Source organism: Somniosus microcephalus, chromosome 14 (assembly GCF_052327205.1).
Source record: "Somniosus microcephalus isolate GS21.2 chromosome 14, FLI_Smic_1.0, whole genome shotgun sequence".
NCBI lineage: Eukaryota > Metazoa > Chordata > Chondrichthyes > Squaliformes > Somniosidae > Somniosus > Somniosus microcephalus.
The window spans coordinates 94,647,585-94,674,485 of record NC_141000.1 but is presented as its reverse complement, the minus strand read 5'-3'; the positions used below and the strand labels follow the sequence as shown (position 1 = coordinate 94,674,485).

Sequence of the window (26,901 nt, the reverse complement as noted above, 5' to 3'; positions counted from 1 at the left end):
TTAGCCTAACATCTGTCATTGGGAAAATGCTGGAGTCCTTCATTAAGGAAGCAGTAGCAGGGCATTTAGAAAAACATACTGCAGTCAAACAGAGTCAGCATGGTTTTAGGAAAGGGAAATCATGTTTAACAAATTTGCTGGAGTTCTTTGAGGATGTAACAAGCAGAGTGGACAAGGGTGAACCAGTGGATGTGGTGTATTTGGATTTCCAGAAGGCATTCGATAAGGTGCCACATAAAAGGTTACTGCATAAGATAAGAGCTCATGGAGTTGGGGGTAATATATTAGCATGGATAGAGAATTGGCTAATTAACAGAAAGCAGAGAGTCGGGATAAATGGGTCATTTTCTGGTTGGCAAATGGTAACTAGTGGGGATCCACAGGGATCGGTGCTGGGGCCCCAACTATTTACAATCTACATTAATGACTTGGATGAAGGGATTGAGTGTAATGTAGCCAAGTTTGCGGATGATACAAAGATGGGTGGGAAAGCAAGTTGTGCAGAGGACTCAAATAATCTGCAAAGGGATATAGACAGGCTAGGTGAGTGGGCAAACATTTGGCAGATGGAGTATAATGTGGGAAAGTGCGAGGTTATCCACATTGGCAGGAAAAATAAAAAAGCAAACTATTATTTAAATGGAGAGAGATTACAAAATGCTACAGTTCAGAGGGACCTGGGGGTCCTTGTGCATGAAACACAAAAAGTTAGCATGCAGGTACAGCAAGTATTCAAAAAGGCAAATGGAATGTTGGCCTTTATTTCAAGGGGTTTGGAGTATAAAAGCAAGGAAGTCCTGCTACAACTATACAAGGTATTGGTGAGACCACACCTTGAGTGCTGCGTACAGTTTTGGTCTCCTTATTTAAGGAAGGATATACTTGCATTGAAGGCAGTTCAGAGACGATTCACTAGGTTAATTCCAGAGATGAGGGGTTTGACTTATGAGGAAAGGTTGAGCAGGTTGGGCCTATACTCATTGGAATTTAGAAGAATGAGAGGTGATCTTATCAAAACATATAAGATACTGAGGGGGCTCGACAGGGTAGATGCAGAGAGGATGTTTCCCCTCATGGGGAAATCTAGAACTCGGGGGCACAGTCTCAGAATACATTAAACAGCCTTACACTAAACATCCGTATGTCAAAGGTCCTCTACCAACCTGCCCCCGCCACACAGTGCTGCCCCCCCGATTATCAAAATCCACGACAAGGCCTTGGACAACGTGGACCACTTTCCATACCTCGGGAGCCTACTGTCAACAAGGGCAGACGTCGACGACGAAGTCCAACACCGCCTTCAGTGTGCCAGTGCAGCCTTCGGTCGCCTGAGGAAGAGCGTGTTTGAAGACCAGGACCTCAAACCCGGCACTAAGCTCATGGTCTACAGGGCAGCAGTGATACCTGCCCTGCTGTATGCCTCAGAGACATGGACCATGTACAGCAGGCACCTCAAAGCACTGGAGAGGTACCACCAACGCTGCCTCCGCAAGATCCTGCAAATCCATTGGCAGGATCGGTGCACCAACGTCAGTGTTCTTGCTCAGGCCAACATCCCCAGCATCGAAGCTCTGACCACGCTCAGTCAGCTCCGATGGATGGGTCACATTGTCCGCATGCCCGATACGAGACTCCCAAAACAAGCGCTCTACTCGGAGCTCCGGCACGGCAAGAGAGCCCCAGGTGGGCAGAGGAAACGCTTCAAGGACACCCTCAAAGCCTCCTTGAAAAAGTGTAACATCCCCACCAACACCTGGGAATCCCTGGCCCAAGACCGCACAAAGTGGAGGAGAAGCATCCGGGAAGGCGCCGAACACCTCGAGTCTCTTCGCCGGGAGCAAGCGGAAGCCAAGCGCAGGCAGCGCAAGGAGTGCACGTCAACCCAAGCACCCCACCCACCTGCCCCTTCAACCACCGTCTGCCCCACCTGTGACAGAGACTGTAGGTCCCGCATTGGACTCATCAGTCACCTGAGAACTCATTTTTAATGTGGAAGCAAGTCATCCTCGGTTCCGAGGGACTGCCTAAGAAGAGAATAAAGGATCGCCCTTTTAGAACTGAGATGAGGAGGAACTTCTTCTCCCAGAGGGTCGTAAATCTGTGGAATTCTCTGCCCCAGAGAGCCGTGGAGGCTGGGTCATTAAATACATTTAAAGTGGAGATAGACAAATGTTTGCAAGATAAGGGAGTGAAGGGTTATGGGGAGTGGGCTGGGAAGTGGCTATGAGCCCAAGATCAGCCATGATCTTATTGAATGGTGGAGCAGGCTTGAGGGGCCAAGTGGCCTATTCCTGCTCCTATTTCTTATGTCCTTATGTATCTTAAATCAACAACAACATTTACTTTAGATACAAGTTTCTTTATCATTATATATCTTTATAAAATCCATGTAATTTGGACTTTATTACATTGGAATATCAGGTTCTCATCTGTCACATGTCAAACATGATAATGTACCTCTGTTCTTCATATGAACACCTCTTCAGCCAAGTAGTAACCCACATATACAACAATCGTCATTTTGCATATCAGGAATCAAGGGGAAGATGTGAAATTGTACTAATGGGTGCTAATGTAGAGACACATATGAGGCTCTTCATTGATTAGGACTTGCAGTGACCGGTAGCTTTGCCACTCGTGTATACTAACCCCCGAACCAATAAGAGATTACATTTATATCTCAAAACATTTGTCAGAATGTTAGTGAAAGATTGCATTACAGTAGTGCTTATAGGTAGCAATATAAAAACAGTCATGCATACATAATATAATATATTATATTAAAGTAACTTCAGACATTCTAAAACAAGACAAATAAGCACCATTTTTCATATTTTCATGTGGTCATATTTTTCCGTGAGTTGAATTACTAACTTTTTGTTCAAATTCCATTTATATCTCAACAGCAAATATTTCAAAAGCGGCACGCCTGTGCACTGAGAAGAATGGAATCATCAGTCTACAAAATGTCACATTAACAGACTGCAATGAAAATTTAAAGATCCTTATAGAGAAGGTAATATTTTATGTCTGAGCCCCCAGTTATTAGCCAGTTGAACCAAAGCAAAGGAGGAACAGAAGCTAAAATGGGAAGAAAAAGACTGAAGTAAAAAGAAACTGATATTTAATTAACACAGTTAGGGTGAGCCAAAAATTGAAAGGGTATTATCTTCCCTTAACTGGAGGACAATTTAATGCATTAGTAAGTATACAGAATTGTGGCTTCATCATTGATATAACAAGATACTTTAATTACCAATCATATAGTTCCCCGAAAATGTATACAACTGTCTCTAGAATAAATAAAAACTCTACAAAAGTTCACACAGTAACAGTGACAGAGGCTTTTCCAAAAAAGAATAATGGCATATCTATTATAGATTTCTCCTCTTCCTGTTTGTTAAGAAAGAAGGAACTTACATTTATATAGAACCTTTCACATCCTCAGGACAACTCAAAGCCCTTCCAAGTCAACTAATTATTTTGAAATGTAGTTATCGCTGCTATGTGGGCAGAAATAGCAGCTAATTTCTGCCCAGCACGGTCCCACAAACAGCAAAAAGATAAATGACCAGTTAATCTGATGTTTTGGTGATGTTGATTGATGGATAAATGTTGGACAGGACACTGGGAGAACTCCCCGCTCATATTTGCAAAGTACCTTGAGATCTTTTATGGCCCAATTGAACAGGCAGAAGCAGTTCCCTCTGAAAGACAGCGCCTCTGACAATGCAGCACTCCTGCAATATTACACAGATGTGTCAGCCCAGATTATGTGCTCAAGTTCTTGGAGTGGAGCTTGAACCCATGATTTAGAGGTGAGAGTACTATCACTGAGCCAAGCAAACACATAAAATGATCAGAGCCTACCTTCAAAGAACACCCTCCAATTAGACACCAATGAAACTAAACCAGTCTCATAAAGAGATTTATGAATCTATGCAACACTCATTAATATCAGTTTTCATTTTTCTTATCTGTATTTAATAGTTGCTCCACATCACTTGTTGAGCTCATATATAAGTATTTATATTAATATTAGCTTTGTCCTATCGACAGGTCATGAAGCATATTACAAAAGACGAATTGCTGAAAATTGCCACCGCTGCTCAAATCCTTACCTCAGAACCACATGAAATGACTCCAGAGAACATCAGCTTTGCTGCTCAGATAGTGCAGCGTGTTCTGAATCAGTCAGATATATTGGACTCATTTGAGGTGAGCAGCAATCACTGTTCTATTTCACGCTGAGATGAAATGCGAGCGAGCAGCATAAGTTTTTAGATTAAGTGAAAAGACCTTCTTGGCATAATTAAAATCTGATACTCCAGCTTTGTCTGAACAACCTGTTCTAACGGTTATTTTAATTGCAGCAGTTATTGTTTTTTTAAATGATTTGATTGACCTGATCTCTGTAACATTCATAGGACAACTAATATATTTTGTGTAGGCATTTAGAACAGTTTCCCCTTTTCTCGGTCTGCCTGAGCTAATGTTTGCAACAAATGCGTGGCCTCCTTTCATGCCACCTATAGCTGGCAGCCAAGAAGTCCAAAAAATGACTTTTCTCTCTGATATTGATTCTCCATCACTGGAAAATGCCGCACACTCTGCTTGGTACCTCACTGCATGAAGCAGCTGAGATCAAGAACAAATTGGAGTGGTCCTGGAACCTGCAGCCATCTCTGCTTTGTGTAAGTGCACTAATGGAGCACCAATTTTGAAACAGAATTTCCAACCACTTTTGCTAAACGTTTAGTGTAGCATCCCAGTAACTTACATTTGATTTAAAATATGATAGCTGTATAAATGTTGCCAAAATTATGAATTCAGCTGCTTGAGAACATATTTTCATTACTTCTCCATATGAGTCTATGGCCTAGAAATTGGGTATAGCCTCGCTTGAGGCGTTAGAACTGGCGAAGCGCTAAGTTTATAGCCAGACGAAAGTTATCGCTGCCTGGCGAGATATTGGGTTGCATCGCCCCCAAAGGGTCTTGAGGCGCTAATTCAGCCGTTGCACGGTGCTCTTAAGGCGCAAAAGTTCAGGCGCTACTCAATATCGACGTGGACGGGCGCAGCACAGGTGATCTCAATTACGGGAAACCACGGGACCTCCAGGCGCCGGCCGGCTCTTAAAGGGGTGGGTCAGTCAGCCTGAGCTTCAACACCCAACGCCCTGTAGGCCTCAGATTCGGCGCTCGCCCTTGTCTGGCGGTACAAAGTTGTTCATCATGGAGAAGGTTAGACAGAGAGCAGAGCGCTTCAGCACTGAGGCTCTGGACCACTTGGTGGCTGCAGTTGAGCGCCGTCGAGAGGTCCTGTATCCGGATAATGGCAAGAGGCCGAATCAGAAGGCTCACCGACGATCTTGGAGGGAGGTTGCTGTGAGGGTCAACTCCAGCAGCATGGCGACCAGGACCCCTGTTCAGTGCAGGAAGAAATTCAACGACCTCACATGGATCGTTAGGGTGAGTGATGGTTTAGCAATCTTCTGATTCCCTCCATCTGCAGCTGACTTCAGGCACCCTGCTGCAATGATGCCCCAATGGCCATCTGTCAGCATGCACCCATGGCCCTTTCTGGGCACACACATGGACAGATGTCTCAAGGCCTCATGTAAGGGCTCTTGCACCATGGGGGGCATGCGATGATCTCTCAAGGCCTCATGTAAGGGCTCTTGCACCATGGGGGGCATGCGATGATCTCTCAAGGCCTCATGTTACAGAACTTCCCCTTCTTTCCCCTGCAGTCCAAACTGGCCATGATCCGAAAGGAGCAGCGTCGAACCGGTGGCGGACCTCCACAAGTGGTCACTCTGACGGATCTGGAGGAGAGAGTGCACCAGATACTTGGAGAACGTCTGTCTGGTCCTGTGACCACTGCATCTGCCGACCCCATTACCGACAGCGAGGGTAAGACTCTCACCTTTTCCACCTGTTGCCTTCCACTTGGTCCCCCCGCCAGCATGCATCCTCAGTGTGCAGCCATGTCAGAGCCTTGCCGCAATCTGGCATGCCTTTCAGCAAAGCTGTCCTTTTGCTAAAGCCACTCTTCCACCTCCCACTTTCAGATGAAGCAGCACCAACTCGGGCGCAACGCACTGAAGCTGCCAGTGCCAGTGCCACCGGAGACGAGGACCAGGAGGAATCCGGACCAGCCGTTGCAGAATCCAGGGAGCTGACACATCTACAGACTGGGGATAGTAGTCCCCTGGAGGGGAGGGGGGGGGCTCTGAGGATGAACCAGTTGCCGGACCAAGCGGCATGCAGCAACGCACGGGGGATAGGCAAGTTCGGCCACCGTCTCCCCGGAGGGCAAGGCAGGTCGTGATGACTGCTGCACAGAGTGCAGATGAGGTCCGTCGCCTGGCTGAGATGAGCAAACAGGCCCGGGTCAGACACACGGAGCTGATGGCTGCAGTGGAGAAGATGCCTGAGTCAGTAGATTCATTGGCTAAGAGTATGTTGGACTTCGGGGCAACAATGGAGAGGACTCTCCAGGGCTTTGGCGCAACAATGGACAGGACTCTGCAGGTGTTCGGGGCAACAATGGACAGGTCTATCCAGGGCTTCGGGGCAACAATGGACAGGACTATCCAGGGCTTCGGCCCAACAATGGAGAGGACTGTCCACGGCTTTGAGTCGGCTATGGAAAGGATTGTTCAGGGCTTCGGACAATCCCTGGAAAGGTCTGTGCAGGGCTTGTCCGAGGCAGTGGAGCGATCGGCACCTGGCTTGTCCGAAGCAATGGGAAGAACTGTCCAGGCCTTCTCCGAAGCACTGGCACCTGGCACACAGGTCCTCACTGTTGCCACGCAGTCACTTGCTGGGCTCCTCCACAGCCAGATTGACACAACGCGATCTCTCACTGTAGCCACCCTCTCTGCATCAGTTAGGATCACCCCGGGCCCTTCCAGTCCCATACAAGGCCAGCAATCAGTGGAGCATGCGACTGTGGCAGTAGAGCCGACCCGCTCCCCTCAGATAGCCAGTGTCTCGTCCAACCATGGTGCAGGTGTCCTCTCTCGGCAGGAGACCACTGCACATGCCAGCGCTGGGACGCCTGCATTGCAGCTGCCACCACCTGCAGGCCACACTGCTTCCAGCCATGGTCCCATCAAGCATCCTGCGTCCGCACCCTCCAAGCCCAGAGGTCGGCCAGGCCGTCCCTCAGGGGCTTCTGCGCTTCCAGACAGTCAGCAGGCGTCCCCCAGCCTTGAGGCCGCCACTGGGGTCCAATTACGCCGGAGCAGCAGGGAGGGAAGGGGCCGGGCGCGAAAGAGAAGTCGTTCTCCCTCAAGGGGCCAGTTGTAGAGTGAGGTGCTGAGACGTTTGTTAGTCCAAATGCAAGGACACCCTCACCTGTTGTTATATTTGCAGAAGGTTTGTTGAGTTTTGCGGCTTTGCCGAACAGTTCACAGTTATTTTGAAAGTTATGGTTTCTGTTGACATTACGTTGTTTAGCTGTAATGAAAGACTTTTGTGCCAATAAACAGAAGTTTCAATGTGGCATGGTGCATGTGATTAATTTCAGTGATGCTGGCATTCAGAGGCCCTCAAACATCCAAAGTGCGCATGAGTTAAGACTCTCATCATTCCGCCACAGGGGTGTCGACACGAGTCCAGATGAGCCTCTGACGCACGGCCCTTCCACTTTCAGCAGCCCTTCCATCTTCCTCCTCCTCTTCCCCCTCCTCCGCCTCCTCCTCCTCATCCTCATCCTCCGCCTGCTCTTCCTTCTCCTCCTCCTCCTCCACCTGCTCTTCCTCCTCCTCCTCCTCCTCCTCCTCCACCTCCTCCTCCGCCTGCTCTTCCTCCTCCTCCTCCTCCTCCGCCTCCTCCTCCGCCTGCTCTTCCTCCTCCTCCTCCTCATCCTCATACTCCTCCTCCTCCGCCTGCTCTGCTGGCCGTTGAGGGACAGCTGGAATTGGCTGTGTGTGTCGAATCGCCAAGTTGTGGAGCATGCAGCAGACGACGACGATGTGTCCCACTTGCTGCGGCGAGTACTGCAGGGATCCCCCCGAATCTTCCAGACATTGGAGGCGCTTTTTGACAACACCAATAGTGTGCTGTTTAGTGTGCCTGGTCGCCTGATGGCCGCTGCTGATCAGCTCTTCTGCTGGGGTGTCGGCCACATGGAGTGTTGTCATCAGCCATGGCCAGAGAGGATAGCCCTTGTCCCCAGTAAGCCAGCCTCGTCTTCGAGGCAGCCCCTCAAAAAGGTTACAAACTGAGCTCAGCCGCAGGATAAAGGCATTGTGGCTGCACCCTGGGAAATGCGCGGTGACTGCCATGATGATTTGGCGGTGGTCACAGACCAGCTGCATGTTGAGGGAGTGCAACCCCTTGCGGTTGCGGAAGTCCTAAGGATGGTGGCATGGCGCCCTCAAAGCCAAGTGTGTGCTGTCACTCGCCCCCTGTACCATGGGGAAGTCCACAATAGAAGCGACACCCTGCGCGCCCTCTGCCTGCTTGTGCAGGGTCCGAGGGAAGGTAATGAATTGACGCCTTCGCCTATAAAGGGCTTCTGTAACTTGCCGGATGCAACAGTGGACTGCAACCTGAGCGACAGTCGCAATGTCCCCAATGGCTGACTGAAAGGATCCGTTGGCATAAAAATGGATGCCATCAGTCACTTTAGCCATCACGGACAGAGAGGTTCTGCAGCGTTCACGCGGCTGCAGATCATGACCAAACAGGTGGCACAGATCAGTAACAATGTCCCTCCAGAATCGGAGCCTTCCCAAACACTACTCCTCCGACATGTCAAGGCTTCTCACCTGCTGCCTAAAGACCCTCGCAGCTTCCCGTCGGATTGGCCAACCTCCATTGGCCCTCCTCCTTCTGGCCAATCCCAGCCCTCTCTCCCGCCTTCTCTCTGCCCCTTCACAGTGTTGGGCGATGAGGCCGTCGCCCTCCAAACAAGCTCTCATTCCGATGCCAGTTGGTCAAAAGGCTTTTAGGTGTAGTGCTGCAAGTGCTTCGGACAGGTTTGAAGGTCCCAAGTACTGTAAAGCTACATTCCCAGAACTCCGCTCCACATTAGCTCGCCAACTCTCTCTGACAACGATCGCAATGAGCAGGCCAAGTGGCAGAAGAATCTTCACTAAAGCTGTCCCCTTTAAATAGCGCCCCCCTACTCCGAGAAGGGCCTGTTAGCCCTCCCTTGAACTGTCACTAACGGCGCTGGGCGCTAAGGCTCCGGGCGCCACCCAATATGCGCTCAGGCGCTCCTAGAAGGCGTTGCACACTGAAATGACGTCATGAACTGCTTGCGCTCGCGGGCGCGCGCAAACACTTAGCGCAGGCGCTAAATGTATAGTCAATATCTGAGTTGTCACTATCTTCATAGCGCCCGCCCCAACATAGGGCATCGCCCCAATTCTAGGTCTCTTTAGGCGCTCAGCACTGGCGCTACCAACCCAATTTCTAGGCCTATATTATGTGTTAATCAAACCAGGGACCTTCCTGGTCCAAATAGGTAAGTGGACTGTTTGGTGTGGCATTGAGTCGTACAGACCATTAGGTATAGAATATAAAGTTGAGAATGCTGAATCTATGTAAGAGCTGATTATGACCACATTTGGCATACTGTCAGAGATGATTCACACGGCTGATTCCTGAGATGAGGAGTTTGACTTATGAAGAAAGGTTGAGCAGGTTGGGCCTATACTCATTGGAATTTAGAAGAATGAGAGGTGATCTGATTGAAACATATAAGATACTGAGGGGGCTCGACAGGGTAGATGCAGAGAGGATGTTTCCCCTCGTGGGGAAATCTAGAACTCGAGGGCATAGTCTCAGAATAAAGGGTCTCCCTTTTAGAACTGAGACGAGGAGGAATTTCTTCTCTCAGAGGGTCGTAAATCTGTGGAATTCTCTGCCCCAGAGAGCCATGGAGGCTGGGTCATTAAATACATTTAAGGTGGACGCAGACAGATTTTTGCAAGATAAGGGAGTGAAGAGTTATGGGGAGCGGGCAGGGAAGTAGCTTTGAGCCCAAGATCAGCCATGATCTTATTGAATGGCAGAGCAGGCTTGAGGGGCCAAGTGGCCTATTCCTGCTCCTATTTCTTATGTTCTTATGTGTGTAGTTTTAGGCCCCACACTATAGAGCAACAGGAATAACTTGCATTAATATACCACTTTCAACATAGAAAAACTTCCCAGAGACAAAAAAATTGATATAGAGCCAGAGGGGTATTAGGAGGGGTGACAAAAAGTTTGGTCATGGAGGTAGGTTTTAATAAGGGTCTTAAAGGAGAAGATTGACATGGAGAGGAGGAAAGGTTTAAGGAGACAATTCCAGAGCTTAGGGCCTAGACAGTTGAACGCACAGCCGGCAATGGTGGGGTGAAGGGTGTGGGGATGTACAAGAGGCCAGTGTTGGAGGGATGCAGAGTTTTCAGAGGGATGAAGGGCTGGAGAAGGGTACAACGATAGGGAGGCACAAAGTCATGAAGGGACTTGAACACGAGGATGGACATTTTAAATTGGAGGTGTTGGGGGACCAGGAGCCAATGTTGGTCAGTGAGCACAGGGGTGATGGGTGAGCGGGACTTGGTGCGGGTTAGGATACGGGCAGCAAAGTTTTGAATGAGCTGAAGTTTTTGGAGGGTGGAGGATGGGTGGCTGGGCAGGAGAGCATTGGAATAGTCGAATCTGGAGGTGACAAAGGCATGGATGAGGGTTTCGCCAACAAATGAGCTGAGGGAGGGGTGGAAATAGGTGATATTACGGAGGTGGAAGTAGGTGGTCTTAGTGATAGAGAGGAGATGGGGTTGGAAGCTCAGCTTGGCTCAAGTAGGTCACCGAGGTTGCGAACAATGGTTCAACTCAAGACAGTGACCAGGGAGGAGGGTTTTTTTTTGTTTTAGGCAGTCCCTCGGAACCGAGGATGACTTGCTTCCACATTAAAAATGAGTTTGCAAGTGACTGATGAGTCCAATGCGGGACCTACAGTCTCTGTCACAGGTGGGGCAGACGGCGGTTGAAGGGGCGGGTGGGTGGGGTGCTTGGGTTGACGTGCGCTCCTTGCGCTGCCTGCGCTTGGCTTCCGCTTGCTCCCGGCGAAGAGACTCGAGGTGTTCGGCGCCTTCCCGGATGCTTCTCCTCCACTTTGTGCGGTATTGGGCCAGGGATTCCCAGGTGTCGGTGGGGATGGTGCACTTTTTCAAGGAGGCTTTGAGGGTGTCCTTGAAGCGTTTCCTCTGCCCACCTGGGGCTCAATCAGCTCCGATGGACGGGTCACATTGTCCGCATGCCCGATACGAGACTCCCAAAACAAGCGCTCTATTTGGAACCCGGGAGGAGGATGGGATTGGTGGCAAGAGTAGAGTTTGCAGCAGGGCCGAAGATGACGGATTTGATCTTCCCAATGTTTAACTGGAGGAAATTACGACTTATCTAGCACTGGGTATCGGACAAGCAGGCTGACAATGCAGAGGCAGTGAAGTGGTTGAGAGAGGTGGTGGTGAAGCAGAGCTGGGTGTTCTCAGTGTACATGTGGTGATAGGTAATAGAGAGGGTACTGTGCAGACTCACTAGGATGCTGCCAGGGATGAGGAAATACAAAAACGAATGCTTGAAATATTAGGGCTGTTTTTGTAAGAGGAAATTACGCAGTGATTTGACAGAGATGTTAAAAATTATGCAGGGATGTGACCAAATAGATTGAAACCAACTGTTTCCACTTGTTGACGGGTCTAGAACGAGGGGTCATAGATATATATTGAGATTTAGGACAGGGAGCAGGCATATGCGATTAAGACTATTGCTCATGTGGAGGGTAAGTACCAAAACGACATAGTTAGGCCGAATGGCCTGTTTCTGTGTCGTAATTTCTATGTAATTTTATGTAGCCTGTAATCCTGGGACTAGGGACAGGGTCACTGGCAAGGCTTGGAAGCTAAGCAGAGCCAGGCCTGGTTAGTACCTGGAGGGGTGACCATCAGGGAAGACCAGGTGCAGAAGGTCACGGAAGGAGCCCCGAGGAGGGGCGGTTGGTGAGAATGTCATGGAAAGAGCCCCGGGAGGGGCGGCTGGTGAGCAGGCCCAGGCGTTGGGCTGAAGATTGTCGGACAGGAGGAATGGTGGAAATGGAATGGCGGCGCGCACAGACGCAGTGGCTTTGCTTCTCCCAGGACGGTGCTATTTACATTTAATGTTAATGTTAGTTGTACTGGACTCATGGGAGCTTGCAAGATCACATTTTGTTGTTCATGTACTTGTGCATTGTACAATGACAATAAAGTTGAATTATTATTATTATTATTATAATCTTCTGATTTAGAGGGGAAAGTGCTATCACTGATCCAAGGCTGACACTTCAGTGCAGCACTTCAGTGCTATCACTGAACTAAGACTGAGTTAAGCTTGAGCTCTCAAAGGGTTAAATTCATAGGGCTGCAGAGCTGTAAGATGTAGATTAGGATGCAGTTGGAGTGTCTGAACCCACATGCTTCAGAAAGTTGGACATTCCAATGGTCATTTATGTGTATCCGGGTTGAGATGACTCTGTTCATTTGAGTTCAGCAAGGTTAGTTGGCAGGGTAGTTTGTTGAGTTTGCACTTCCTGTGTTCAGAATTAACAAAAGAAGTGAAAAATCCCATGTTCGTAGACAGTCAGATTTTTAAAATAGACACTGCTAGGATTGGCTTTGATTAGTCAGGTCCAAAGAAGACCGCAAGAAGGTAAGGATGCAGAAGACTAGTGAGAAGTTATTTTGTTTAAGTCAAGTAAGATGATCCACTGATGTGGAGAAGTGCAGCACATTCATTATTTTGTATTATTATGCAAAGATAAGTTGTTCTGATTGAACTAAGTGAGTCTGATTATAACTGTTGCTCTGTATGCTAATATGCTGTCTGTGAAATAAAGGAGCTTAACAGTTCGTATCTGGCCTCATCTTCATAAAGGTCGGAGAAGAACATGTGAGGGCACATACAAAAGACACAATATCCCCTGGGTTACGCTATTGTATAAGTCGAAATTGGGCAGTGTGCATCAACTGTGCCACATAGGATCTGCTTACAGGAGTGACTGATGCCACTGAACCTGAGAAGGCATCTATGGCAGACCCGAATTTGTAACATATATAAATGACTTTTTAACTGGCTTTATTGATCTGAATAAATGATTCCTAACTCTCAGAGTGCATTGTGTTAATTGTTTTATATTTGTTCTTGGGATGTGAGTGACGCTGGCTGTAATGTATATACCTTTAAGGGGGGAACTACTTTTTACAGCTCATGTATACTGTAGTACCGGCAGTGACCACACCTGTATATAGCACTGAGTAGTAATCTGTACAGGCAGTTCCACTGTGAGCCACGTTGAGTAAACACCTGTTGTACCGTTTCTCCTGCAGTCTGTGTCTTATTATACACAGACACAACATTGGCAACAAGGCAAGTTCGAACCTACCTGCAACTCTGCATCACCTCCCGGGGATTCGTTCCTGGAGATCAGTGGATTGGAGGTCAAGGCCAGAGACTCGGGCGTCGACCACGGGCAACCGCCCAGTCATCCAGTAGAGACTCGAGAATTGCGGGGGAGGCTGTCGAGAGCCAGGCTTGGCTTTCCAGTCGAGGTGGTCCAGCGAAACGGGCTGGCAACAGGTAGTGCGCAGACCCTTCCCGGACAGCGGCGGGCTAGAGCCCGACCGATCAGCACAGCAAAGGGCCAAGCAGCGTCGACGGGAGAGAGAGAGAGAGGGCAGAGTGCACAGGGCGCAGCCGGTGTTCAGGGGCCGAGCAGCGTCGAAGAGAGGGAGAGAGAGACGCGCAGAAACCCGCAAGGCGCCGCCATTGCCACGAGGACCGCCGAGAGCGGCGTTGGCAGCAGCGCAGGAGAAGCACGCGAAACCTACAGGGCGCCGCCATTGCCACGAGAGCTGCTGGGAGCGGCGTTGGCAGCAGCGGGGGAGGAAGGAAAGCGCGGGAGACACCATTTTAAGCCATTGGGAGACGCCATTTTAAACCACACCCAAAATGCCGAAGAGTGGCAGTATCACCGTATTTGACAATGAAGTCGAAGATTGGACTGCATATGTCGAACGAATAGAGGTGTATTGCAAGGCAAATGAGGTGTCAGATGACAAGAAAGCGTCGGTATTGTTAAATTTAATGGGTGCAAAGACGTATGGTTTATTACGAAATCTAGTAACCCCAACGAAGCCAATGGAAAAGAGTTTTGAAGACATAGTAACGATACTACAGGAACATTTAAACCCCACACCACTGCTGATAGCAGAAAGATTCAAGTTTCACAAACGGAACCAGCATAAGGATGAAAGCAATGCTGATTATTTAACAGAACTGCGCAAACTATCGAAACACTGCCAGTTTGGAGCGGGACTGGCAGATACCTTAAGGGACAAGTTTGTGTGTGGGCTTCAAAGTGAAGGAACCCAGAAATGGCTTTTATCTGAAAAGGACCTTACGCTGGAAAAGGCTTTCAGCATTGCGGTATCATATGAAGCAGCAGCACGGGGCGCTGCAGAGATACAACAGAGACTGCAAGAATATGGCACAAACGAAATGTCATATGGAACAGAGAAGCGCTATCGCTGCGGCAGAACAACACACGACCAGAATGATTGCTGGTTCAAAAACAAAGTGTGCAGACAGTGTGGAAAAGTAGGACACATAGCACGAGTCTGCAGGTCGGGAAAGAAAACCAGCAATAAGAAACCTACCAAAGAAAAGTACAAGAAGTTCCATAAGATGACGGAGAATAGTTCAGACGAACAAAAGAGTGATAACGACTCCGAAAGCAGGGAACTGAGTTGTCTGAAGCTACATAATGTGATCACAACGGAGGATCACCGAACCATTTGGGTCACTCTCAAGATAGCAGGAGTCCAGGTAAAGATGGAATTGGACACAGGATCAGCCCTAACAGTCATAAACCGACAGGACTACGAGCGGCTAGTCTCACACATACCCTTGAGAGACACAAAAATTATTTTGAAGACGTACACGGGGCAAAAAGTCTACCCCAAAGGAAAAATAAGGGTGACCGTTATATATAACGGTAAGGAAACACCAAAACTAGACCTGTATGTATTGCAAGATGGGGGACCACCATTACTGGGACGTGAATGGATCCGGAAAATACAACTGGATTGGCATTCCATACAGGCACTGACTGTGGCTGACAAAAAGGATGACGACGTCACACCTGGGCGACTGTCAAAGATCCTAACTGACGCGAAAGAAGTGCTCCAGCAAGGACTTGGAACACTAAAAGGCATGACAGCGACGATTAAAATTGAAGAAAACGCAAGCCCAAAATGTTTTAAGGCCAGACCGGTACCTTATGCGATCCGCCCAGCCGTCGAAGCAGAGCTGGAGAGTCTGGAACGTTCAGGTGTACTGTCCAAGGTAGACTGGAGCGAGTGGGCTACACCCATCGTCCCTGTGATGAAAAAGTCGTTGAGCAGCACGCCTGGGGAACCAAGGAAGGTTCGCATCTGTGGGGACTTTAAGGTAACAGTGAACCCGGTCCTTCACACCATACAATATCCACTTCCGCGGATTGAAGATATTTTTGCCTCGCTATCTGGAGGGAAATGCTTCACTAAGATTGATCTGGCCCAGGCATATCTGCAAATGGAGGTAGAAGAAGCATCAAAAAAATACCTCACAATCAACACCCATAAAGGTCTCTACCAATACAACCGGCTGGTATTCGGGGTAGCATCAGCTCCAGCTATTTGGCAGAGGGCAATGGAACAAGTCCTGCAAGGGATCCCAAGGACCCAGTGTTATTTGGACGACATCCTGGTCACGGGCGAAAATGAAAGTGATCACCTTGCCAACCTGGAGCAGGTGCTCACCAGATTGCAGGAATATGGGCTCCGAGCTAGCCGCCCCAAATGCGAGTTTTTTAGAAAACAGATCTCGTATTGTGGCCACGTTATCAATAAAGAGGGGTTACATAAGTCCCCAGAGAAGATTGAGGCAGTAGTCAAGGCTCCAGCACCGGAAAATGTGTCACAATTGAGGTTGTTCCTCGGGCTGGTAAACTACTGGTGTCTACAATACTACACCCACTGAACACCCTACTGCAAACTGGGGTGCCATGGCAGTGGAGTGACGAATGTAGACGAGCTTTCCAGAAGAGCAAAACACTAATCACATCGAAAGAGGTATTGGCCCATTACAACCCGGCATTACCAATTCGGTTGGCATGTGATGCGTCACCCTACGGCATTGGAGCGGTGCTGTCGCACAAATTCTCGGACGGCTCAGAGAGGCCAATAGCCTTTGCGTCACGATCACTAACCTCAGCCGAGCGCAACTACACCCAGATTGACAGGGAGGCCCTCAGCCTAGTGTGGGGAGTGAAAAAGTTCAATCACTATCTGCACGGGCAGAAATTCACCTTGCTGACTGATCACCAGCCTCTTGTCTCCATTTTTAATCCGAAGAAGGGCGTTCCGGTGATGACTGCGCAACGACTACAAAGATGGTCACTTTTTCTAGGGGCGCACCACTATGAGATTGAATATAAGGGCACGAAACAGCATGGAAATGCTGATGGGCTATCACGCCTGCCACTGCCTACTGCGGAGGAAGCACCAGCAGTGGATCCTGTCGAAATATTCCATTCGACTATAGTTGAATACCTACTGGTAACTAACGCTTGTATCGAAAAGGAAACCCGAAATGACCCGACACTGTCTCGGGTATATGATTTGACGGTGAAGCGATGGCCAGCACATGGCGACTCACTGTTGCCAGCATTCTCGACAAGGAGCGAACAGCTGTCAGTGTGCCGGGGGACCTTGATGTGTGGATCCCGAGTGGTAATTCCACCCAAGTTAAGGGATAGAGTGCTCAATGAGCTTCATGAGGGTCATCTGGGAGGGGTAAAAATGAAAAGCCTAGCCAGGGCTTATGTGTGGTGGCCGGGAATCGATAAACAAATCGAGGACCTGACCAAGAGCTGCTCAGGATGCCAGAGAGTCCAAAATGCACCACCACAGGCCCCTCTACACCCATGGGAGTGGCCCTCATCTCCATGGCAACAGGTGCATATTGATTTTGCTGGTCCATTCATGGACTCAATGTTTTTAATAGCCGTGGATGCGCACTCGAAATGGCCTGAGGTCATCAAAATGTCCTCCACCACCACGGAGAAAACTATTGCAGTCCTACGGACCATTTTTGCCAGGAATGGCTTGCCAGAACAGATTTGCTCCGACAACGGACCACAGTTTGTGTCCGAAGAGTTCCGGAGGTTCTTGAAAAAGAAAGGGGTAAGGCATTACACATCCGCCCCGTATCATCCAGCCACAAATGGATTGGCTGAGAGGTTCGTACAAACCTTTAAGAAGGCAATAAAGGCTATGTACAATGAAAACATTCCACTGCAGCACAAGGTGGACAATTTCCTGTTCGCCTACCGGAATGCGACACATGCAGTCACCAAACAGGCCCCAGCCATGATGTTCTTTAACCGAAGGTTAAGATCTCGCCTGGATTTGCTCAGACCAAACGTACGAAGAGATGTTGAGAGTAAGTAATTCCAACATATCCATGAGAAGCCAACAAGGAGCTTCAATGTAGGGCAATCAGTCTTGGCCCGCGACTACCGAACAGAAAAATGGCAGCCAGGAATGATATGCACACGGCAGGGCCCACTAATGTACACAGTGGACGTTGGGGAGAGCATTGTGAGACGCCATGCTGACCAGATCCTAGAGTCACAGGAACAAGTCAACCCCATGCCTCGCCCATACGTACCTGGTGATGAACCCGACGTACAGGTCGCATCTACCCCAGAAACAGTAGCATCGGAAGCTGATGAACCAACCGACGACAGGGGGCCAGAATCGCCTCCGCACCAAGAGCGAAACACTCGGGAAAGGCACTATCCAGAAAGGATCTGGAAGCCTCCCCAAAGACTGAATATATAAATAGACTATTTTCAGCTAATGTTGCATGTTAAAAGTGTTAATTGTAATTAGTTTGATATTTAATTGTTAAATGAGTGTTATGGTACTGTTAATCTAAAAGGGGAGGAATTGTAATGTATATACCTTTAAGGGGGGAACTACTTTTTACAGCTCATGTATACTGTAGTACCGGCAGTGACCACACCTGTATATAGCACTGAGTAGTAATCTGTACAGGCAGTTCCACTGTGAGCCACGTTGAGTAAACACCTGTTGTACCGTTTCTCCTGCAGTCTGTGTCTTATTATACACAGACACAACACTGGCAAGACTCATCCCTAGTTGTTCTGAAAAGGTGCGGGTGTGCCTTCTCCTTGAACTGCTGCAGTCCTTGCGGCGATATTGCTCCCTCAGTAGTGTTAGGTAGGGAATTCCACGATATTAACCCAACAACAATGCAGGAATGATGACAACATATGTCTAAGCAAGGATGATGTGTGACTTGGAGGTAATGATATTCCTACAACATTGCTACACTTGTCCTTCTCGCTGGTAGCGGTTACAGGGGAGGGGGGTGCTGTCAAAGTAACTTTGCTGCAGTGCATCCTGTAGATCGTACGTACCGCTCTCATAGTTCCTATGTTGTTCCTACATTACAACAGTGAATACACTTCAAAAAAGTAGTTCATTGGCTGTAAAGCGCTTTGGGTCATCCGGTGGTCGTGAACGGCAAGTCTTTCTTTTTTTTATAGGGTGTCAGTGATGGAGGGGATAGATATTGAGTCCAGTAGCAGGGGTACCGATCAAGCAAACTGCTCTGTTCTGGATGATGTTGAGCTTCTTGGTATTTGATTTGCTTTGCAATGGTTATTAGAGACTACATAACTGTACCTTTTGATTTATGATTTGCAGGCTGCTTTCATGGCAATTACTACAATCAGTCAACTTCTCAATGTTAATGAAATAGCATTTGATCCCACAAATGAGATATTTAACATTACACAGAGGTGAGATAATGTTTGTACTCTAGTTATATGCATCAAGCATAAATTTAACGTGACTTTGTTAGTGGTGATTCCACAATCTGGCATTCCCAGTGGGCAATGTGAAGTTATCCACTTTAGTAGGAAAAATAGAAAAGCAGAGTATTTCTTAAATGGTGAGAGATTGGGAAATGTTGGTGTTCAGAGAGACCTGGGTGTCCTTGTACACGAATCACTGAAAGTTAACATGCAGGTACAGCAAGCAATTACGTAGTTTGCTTTGTTTAGATTTAAGACCCTAGTTTCGGACTTAACTAAATCACTTTCAAACTCAATATAAAAATCTATCATATTATGGTCACTCTTCCCTAAGGGCCCCTTTACTACAAGGTTAGTAATTAACCCTTTTTCATTGCACAATACTAGATCTAAAACAACCTGTTCCCTAGCCTCAACATACTGATCTAGAAAACTATCTTGCATACATTCCATGAACTTGTCCTCCACACTATTACTGCAAATTTGGTTTGCACAGTCTATATGTAGATTAAAGTCCCCCATGATTACTGTATTACCCTTGTTACATGCATCTCTAATTTCCTGAATTATACTCTGCCCTACATTACAACTACTGTTTGGGGGCCTATAAAAAACTCCCACCAATGTTTTCTGCCCCTTGCTGTTTCTTAGCTCCACCCAAACTGATTCTACTTCTTGATTTTCCGAGCTAAGATCCTTTCTTTCTACTGTCTTTATCCCATCCTTTATTATCAGGGCTACCCCTCTTCCTTTTTCATTTCGCCTATCTCTTCTAAAAGTTAAGTATCCTGGACTATTTAGTTCCCAACCTTGGTCACTTTGCAACCACGTCTCCATAATGGCTATTAGATCAAACCTATTAATTTCTATCTGCGCTATTAATTCATGTATTTTGTTGCAACTGCTTCGCGCATTCAGATATAGTGCCTTTAGCTTTGACTTATTTCTATTTTTCCCTGCTGTCACCTCAGTCACTGATGCCCTATTACCTTTGTTACTCTCTCTGTCCCTTCCTGATCCACTCTGCTTATTTTACCCAAAACTCTGCTCTGCTCTACAGCCTTGACATTTCCCTTGATTCTTTTAAATTTACTCTTTCCTGAATCCTCCCCCCCCTTCATTAGTTTAAAGCCCTGTCTACCGCCCTTGTTATTCAATTTGCCAGGACACTGGTTCCAGCCCGGTTTAAGTGGAGCCTGTCCCAACGGAACAGCTCCCTCTTTTCCCAGTACTGGAGCCAATGGCCCATGAAGCGAAATTTGGGAGGATACTTGGCTGCAACTTGACATCGGCAAAATTGCTGTGTCATTGGGCGCATTTTCAGGTCTAACTTTCAGGTTGCGCCCACGATGGAAACTCTATGTGTATTTGTATATGTCTGTCTATATGTGCGTGCATAGAAGGCACTTACTTTGCATTTCATTCTAGTCTGACAGAAATTTTGGGAGACGTTCTCACAGATTTAGAAATTGATTTCAGCCAAGTGGTCCAGCCCAATCTTGCAGTTTCGTCCATTATATTAGAGAGTGGCATGACACATGGAATTATGCTTTCTGTATTAAAAGGTACAACTTTATTTTACTTTATTTTCACCTGTCTTTATTTACACATGTAATGAAGTAGTTTGTGATATATGCTGCTGTCTGTTTCTTGTGGGACATAGAAATAGTTTGCTGTGAAAGGGAGTTGAGCTTATCCCCCTTTGCTCCAGCCTACGCAAACTCCAACTCATCCAGAAGACCCCCGCCCAATCCTATTCTGTACTAAGTCCTGCTCATTCATCACCCCAATGCTTTCTGCCCTTGAAGGTCTGCCGTTTGATCTCTTCCACCGCAGTAACAGTGTTGGTTGGGTTCTGAAAATGTTCTTAAAAGGATCACATACGGTGTTGCCGGGTTTCTCAACCGCACTGCACTGGACTGACATGTGCCTCCTGCTCCCAGCAACTGAACTGAAGGAGAGCAGCGTTGCTGGGGGTAGGAAGTGCATGCTAGCCTATTGCACTCTTGCTGAGAAAGCTGTCAGCACATTCTGTGATTCTGAACAAATTCTCACAACCCAGTGGACAGATCAGCAACTTCTCCATGTGGGCTTTTTAGGGAAGAGCGATTTTCATTCATAAAGCTCCTCTCCCCTCACTGTGGCTCTGTGCTGGGATTTGGAGCAGCAAGGCAGTTGGCCTATATTGGAGCAAATGACTGACCCAAGTTCACAAAGACTGAGCCAGCACTCTTGTCCCCAATAGATTGCATTCCCACAGAAGACCATCGGCCAGGAGACTCTCAGCTCTACATAGAATTACATAGAATTTACAGCACAGAAACAGGCCATTCAGCCCAACTGGTCCATGCTGAATAGGAGGGACACTGAAGTAGAGACAGGCAGAAGTAAAAAGGAAGAGAGAGGGACTGAAGTGAATGGCATGGCCCAAAGATTCCAAAAACTGCAAAATAGATTGGGAGTTTTTACATAATGTTTAGTTACAACTTTGCCAGAATCAAAAGCGATTTAATGGCTCACTCACTAGTTGTGTCACAAGGATCCAGGCTCACTACTGCAAAAGATTGATAGCCCTATCCCAGTGCATTGATTTCAAAATCCTTGTCCTCCTTTGCAAATCCCTCTATGGCCTTGCTTCACCTTACATCCTTCAGCTCTACATGCCAGCTTGCACCCTCCACATTTCTGAGTTTAGACTACTCCGTCCATGTCCCCACCCCTTCCTTCTACTCCCTTATGTCCCCCTTTTCACCATAGCTGGCACTGACAGCTTTCAGATGTCATAGTCTATAGCACTCTGGAATTCTCTTTCCTAAACTCCTTCATATTTCTCTTCCCCCATCCCCACCCTTCGAAAGCTTCTTAAAACCTACTTCTTAAAGTCACCTAACCTAATCTCCCTATTTCTGTCCCGTGTTTGATCAGCCCCTCTGTGAAATGGTAGAATCACTATATAAATGTAGGTTGTTGATTTGGACAGTTCTTCTGAGCCAAGTAGCTTAGAGGAAGCTCTCTGACCCATGGCACACATGATCTGGGATGCATGATGCTAAGAATGGGTCAAAGAATAAATATCTTCAATAATACTCATCCTTAACCAAATTAAGCACGAACATTCTCCTAAAAACACCTACCTCTGTCTATCTGTTGTAGTACTTGTAGTGCCACTGTGCTCATGAAAGGAGGTCCTGGGAACTAGCACAACCAGAATCCTGATAACTCCGTCTTTCAAAAATAGAAAAAAAAATTACGAAAAATGTGTAAGGAGTGATGGAAGTACTTACATTTATTTTCAGGCCAATATCACTTTAATATGGTGACATAATTAAGAAAAACAACTTTTCTAAAATAAAAAGTACAGTCAGCAGAAGAACACACTGAAATCCTGCTTCACCAAGGTTACTGCTACAGATGTGTCCACAAAAAAATTGAAATTGTCATCTGGAAGTTTTCAGCTTTTACCGTGTGTCCCAATCAAGATGAGAATATTTCAAATCACTGATATGTCTGAAATGGGTACATTTCTTACTATGAATTGTGTCTATTGCAGGATGTGATGACACCTTAGTCTCAAAACGAATTGAACTGAACACCAATGCCTCAAAGTTCTTACTAAATACAAATGCAGAAATTCAAATGTTTGTCAATGTTTCTACAAGTAAGTACGAAGGTCCTCTGTTTTCTTCAGAGAAACCATTTTAACAAACTTGGTTTTTTTTTCGAGACAGAGAATTGTTTTGGTACTCCAAAGCTTTGAGGTTTACAATTAACGGAACACTCAGGGTATTGGTCACATGGTGTGAAAATGACACTCATGACTTTTACAACAGCTAACTAGTGAAATGCCAAAATCAGCCAGGTGCATAAGTCACTCACCCCATGTCATAATAGTCTGAAGGTGTGATCTATACACAGCATGTATTGGAGTTAATGGCTCCGAAAGGCCTGAGTTTTGGAGGACAGCTTGGGGATGTACTCTGAGTGTGGAGCCTCACTTATCATCCTTCCACTGCTGTTGCCAAAGAAAAACTGAAGAAAGGAGATGATTGGCTGGCGGGTGGGGGGGTGGGTGGGGGGAGGCAAGAAGACTGGCAAGCAGGTAAGAAATGACTACCTCTCTGCCTCCCATATAGTGCAAAAGGCAAAAGGCCTGATCCAGTGCTTCATCAAAGTTCTTTCCAGATTTCAGTGCAGATTATTTCGAGGGCTCCTGCTCCCTTTAATAGAAGCTCGGCCCACTGCTGCAGCACCACAGAACTTTCTTCCCTGGCAGGAGTGAGCGTCTTTTGCAAAGCGCAGATACAGCTGAGAGCCTGCCTTGCATATATGTAATTGATTTTGAAGCAGGAAAATGGGTTTATCTAGCAAGAAGAAATAAATAGAAATACACAGAAGTTATACATGGAATCAGGCATTTCAGCCCTTCCAGTCCATGTCAGCGTTTACCCTCCACGAGAGCGAGTAGTTCTAATCACATTTACCCACCCTGTTCCCATATTCCTTTAATCCCTTTCCTTTATCCACTTATCCAATCTAATCTTGAATATTCACATAGCTGGCTTGGATTTTGCGGTCAGCGGCGAAGTGACGGCGCTCATTGCTGACCTTGAAGAAAGCTGCCCACAAAGATCTAGCGATCTCTGTGGCATCGATTTCACCTTTCCTGATGGTAATTTGATTCTGGCTCCAACACTAGGGGATCTCAGGCATCCAGCAACAGTGATGTCATCAAGCAGGCTAAGCAGCCAATCACATTGAAGAATTCTCACAGACAGCAAACCAGGAAGTAAAATGCACTGATTATCCATCACTTTTTATAAATTTTACAGAGAGCAAAATAAAGATTGGGACATACACATGGGATTAAGGTAGAAACTGAAATATCATAAACAAACTTAATTTAAAAAAAAAATTATATTAAAAAATATGGAATTTTTATCTTAATGGAAAATTTTGACAATCCACAAATATAAAATTAGCTTTTCAGGGCCAGAGTGGTTGTAATTATGACCAAGTACGCTGTTAAAAACCCAGTTACACCTCATTGAACAAGGCTTAACTTTTTGGGGGGATTTTTAACAGCGATATTCGAGCGTAAAAGCTGAAGTTCTTGTCAATTCAATGATTTCAAAAAGATTGCCGTCTGTGGGGTCTTCAACAACACGCCCTGTGGAGGAGCAGGGAATCACTGACGACAAATTCTGGATTTCTGCATTTAACTGCCCATCTGCGGACGCCAGAAGTTGTTGTCACTTTCACAGGGTAATGACCATGAACGCTGACAATTTCACCATCATTACAACCCCAAAATCTGGGCCATAATTTCTGCCTCAACCACTAATGCTAGAAGTGAATTCCACAGCCTCATAACTCTCTATGTAAATCATTGGTCCACCAAAAAATGTCAAGTCTTTCTTCATCTTTATATTTCTTCATACCAGGCAGCATCCTAATGATTCTGTGGTGTACCCTCTCCAAAGCCTCAATATCCTTCCTATAGTGTGAAGCCAAATACTGCACACAGTACTCTAACTGAAATTCTGTCCCAACTCACGTAATACTGCCCTAGAGGAAATTCCCAGGCAAGATCTCAACAAGTTAAGGTTTTGTTTCAAGTTATTTCTTGATAAGCATGTTTACTTTATGCAGATCACACTCAAGATGGAAAATTGGGAATTATCCTGTATCAAAATGACAAGTTCTTTCAGTCCAAAGTCCACCGTAGTATAAACAACCAGAGTCGTCAAGTTATTTCTGGAAATATTGCTGAAGGAATTCTGAATGGTGTTGAACTACTTTTTAGCCCAAAGGTAGGAGTACCTTTTCTTGAACCAACATGCCAACATTCCAACAGTACTTGCTGTATAACAGGAATATACAGTTGTCAGTGGAGTTAATTCTAGGAGACATGGTCATCTGTGGTTACAGTTTACTAAGGAGTATTTCTAATCTGATAATAAAGTACTGTACGTTTGGGTACAGTAATAAATGCAAATGACTAATCAACAAAGTTGCTTTAAATCAGGATCAGTCATTGTAGTATTGAGATTTTTAAACTCAACAGTGTGCTCCCATGAAAGGAGGTAACTTATAATGCAAAGTGTAAGAGGGCAGCGTCTAGTCGCATGACCGATAGGTTAGGTTAGGCATCAAAGTTGCTTTAAGTTCATAAGTACCGATATTTCTAACATGTACATTGGAAAAACAAACACTGGGATGAGTGAAACATGATCTAGGTTTTATGAATCATGAATGAATGGATATGCAATAGAGAACAAGATGGCAGGATAAGAAACTAAGGCAATCAAGAGCTAAATTCACACTCAGAGTTTAATTTAATTTTTACAGAAACTACATTCAGTTTAGGCCATTATACTCAAGCCAAATGTGATTCCTTCAGAAAGGGATTAGCTAGATATGAAATCCAAGCACACCCAAATTTCTGAGTTCAAGTTTGAGTTTGTCCATCATCACAAACTCAGTTGTATCAAACCACTACAAAGAATAACAAGAATAAAACCAGATGGACTATTTAGCTGTGACCTAGGCATTGGATCAGGACGCAACAAAGGCACACCCAGCCCAGTCAACCCTGCAAAGTCCTCCTCACTAACATCTGGGGACTGGTGTCAAAGTTGGGAGAGCTGTCCCACAGACTAGACAAGAAAAAGCCTGATATTGTCACACCCACAGAATCATATCTATCAGCCAACGTCTCAGACTCCTCCATCGGCATTCCTGAGTATGTCCTGTCCCAGTGGCAGGATAGATCCAACAGAGTGGGGCAGAGTGATATATAGTTGGGTGGCAGTGACCCTACGAGTACACATCATTGACTCTAGACCTCGTGAAGTCTCATGGCTTCAGGTCAAACGTGGGCAAGGAAACCTCCGGCTGATTACCACTTACCGGCCTCCCTCAGCTGATGAATCAGTACTCTTCCATGTTGAACATCACTTGAAGGAAGCATTGAGGGTAGCAAGGGTACAGAATATCCACTTCAATGTCCACCACCAAGAGTGGTTAGGTAGTACCACCACTGAAGGACATAACTGCAAGACTGGGCTTGCGGTGGGCGGTGAGGCAACTAACATGAACGAATAAACTACTTGACCTTAGCCTCACCAATCCACCTGTCGCAGATGCATTTGTCCATGACAGCATTGGTTGGAATAACAACTGCACAGGCCTTGTGGAGACCAAGGCTGCGTAATTTGGCACCTTAGCGCCAGCAGTTCAGGCCGGTTTTGAGAAAAAAATGGCGGCCACCTCGCTTCCGCCCACTTCCAGCACTGGTTGCCAGATTGGTGAGGGCGATAGCATGGGCGGAACATGTGGTACGTCGTCGTTATGCAGAGTAGGCAGATCATGACGTCAGTCAGCGTGTAACACTGGTTTGACGCATGACCTGCCATTTTGGATGTTACCGTTTCAAACAATGCCCTCTCCTAAACACACACAGCTGGGATACCCCAACAGCGCTATTCAAAGGGATTCATCCAACTGACAGGTAAGTTGATTATTTCTCTTGTACTGGCTCTTTCAGAGTTTATATTAATACTGGCTTGTTGGAAGACATTTATAACATTGTTAAAGTGTGCAGGGAGTGCTGCTGGACCTTGGGAAGGTGTTGGCTACAACTTGAAGGCCTCTGACTACACCGCTTGCTCCCAGTCATGGGGGCTCTACTTGCAGCATGACAGGCAGATGGAGCACAGGCAGCAAAGATAAGCTGCTCGCAGAGGAAATAGAAGGAGAGCTTTCAGCAGGAGGCCTTACCCACCTAGGGTCTTTCGAGAGCACTTCTCCTACCTGCACCTAAACCGGGAGCAGTGTATTCGGCGGCTCCGCTTCACCAAGGAAGTGGCACCTCTTGGAACCAGACCTGAAGCCTCAGAGCAGGGCAGTGATGGCACTGCCAGTGGCCATCAAGGGGACCGTGACCCTGAATCTTTTTGCCAGCAGATCCTT

At 46.7% G+C, this 26,901-nt stretch overlaps 1 protein-coding gene and 1 long non-coding RNA gene across 7 annotated transcripts in view; one reads left to right on the top strand and one right to left on the bottom strand.

Moving 5' to 3' along the window:
* adgrg7.1 (adhesion G protein-coupled receptor G7, tandem duplicate 1) overlaps window positions 1–26,901 on the top strand; it is a 92,845-nt gene that overhangs the window by 9,579 nt on the left and 56,365 nt on the right. For 5 of the 6 annotated variants that reach the window (XM_086006972.1, XM_086006974.1, XM_086006976.1 and 2 more), the window contains 6 exons: window positions 2,907–3,016; window positions 4,060–4,218; window positions 18,821–18,915; window positions 20,359–20,495; window positions 22,481–22,588; window positions 24,580–24,740. In XM_086006972.1, the coding sequence (XP_085863098.1) occupies window positions 2,907–3,016; window positions 4,060–4,218; window positions 18,821–18,915; window positions 20,359–20,495; window positions 22,481–22,588; window positions 24,580–24,740 (770 nt within the window). The remainder of the gene's footprint in view (window positions 1–2,906; window positions 3,017–4,059; window positions 4,219–18,820; window positions 18,916–20,358; window positions 20,496–22,480; window positions 22,589–24,579; window positions 24,741–26,901) is intronic. The other variant, XM_086006971.1, reaches the window with a different exon arrangement.
* LOC147107719 (uncharacterized) overlaps window positions 1–26,901 on the bottom strand; it is a 45,590-nt gene that overhangs the window by 15,743 nt on the left and 2,946 nt on the right. Inside the window, exon 2 of the long non-coding RNA XR_015080855.1 lies at window positions 22,065–22,155. This is a non-coding gene — a long non-coding RNA (uncharacterized LOC147107719). The remainder of the gene's footprint in view (window positions 1–22,064; window positions 22,156–26,901) is intronic.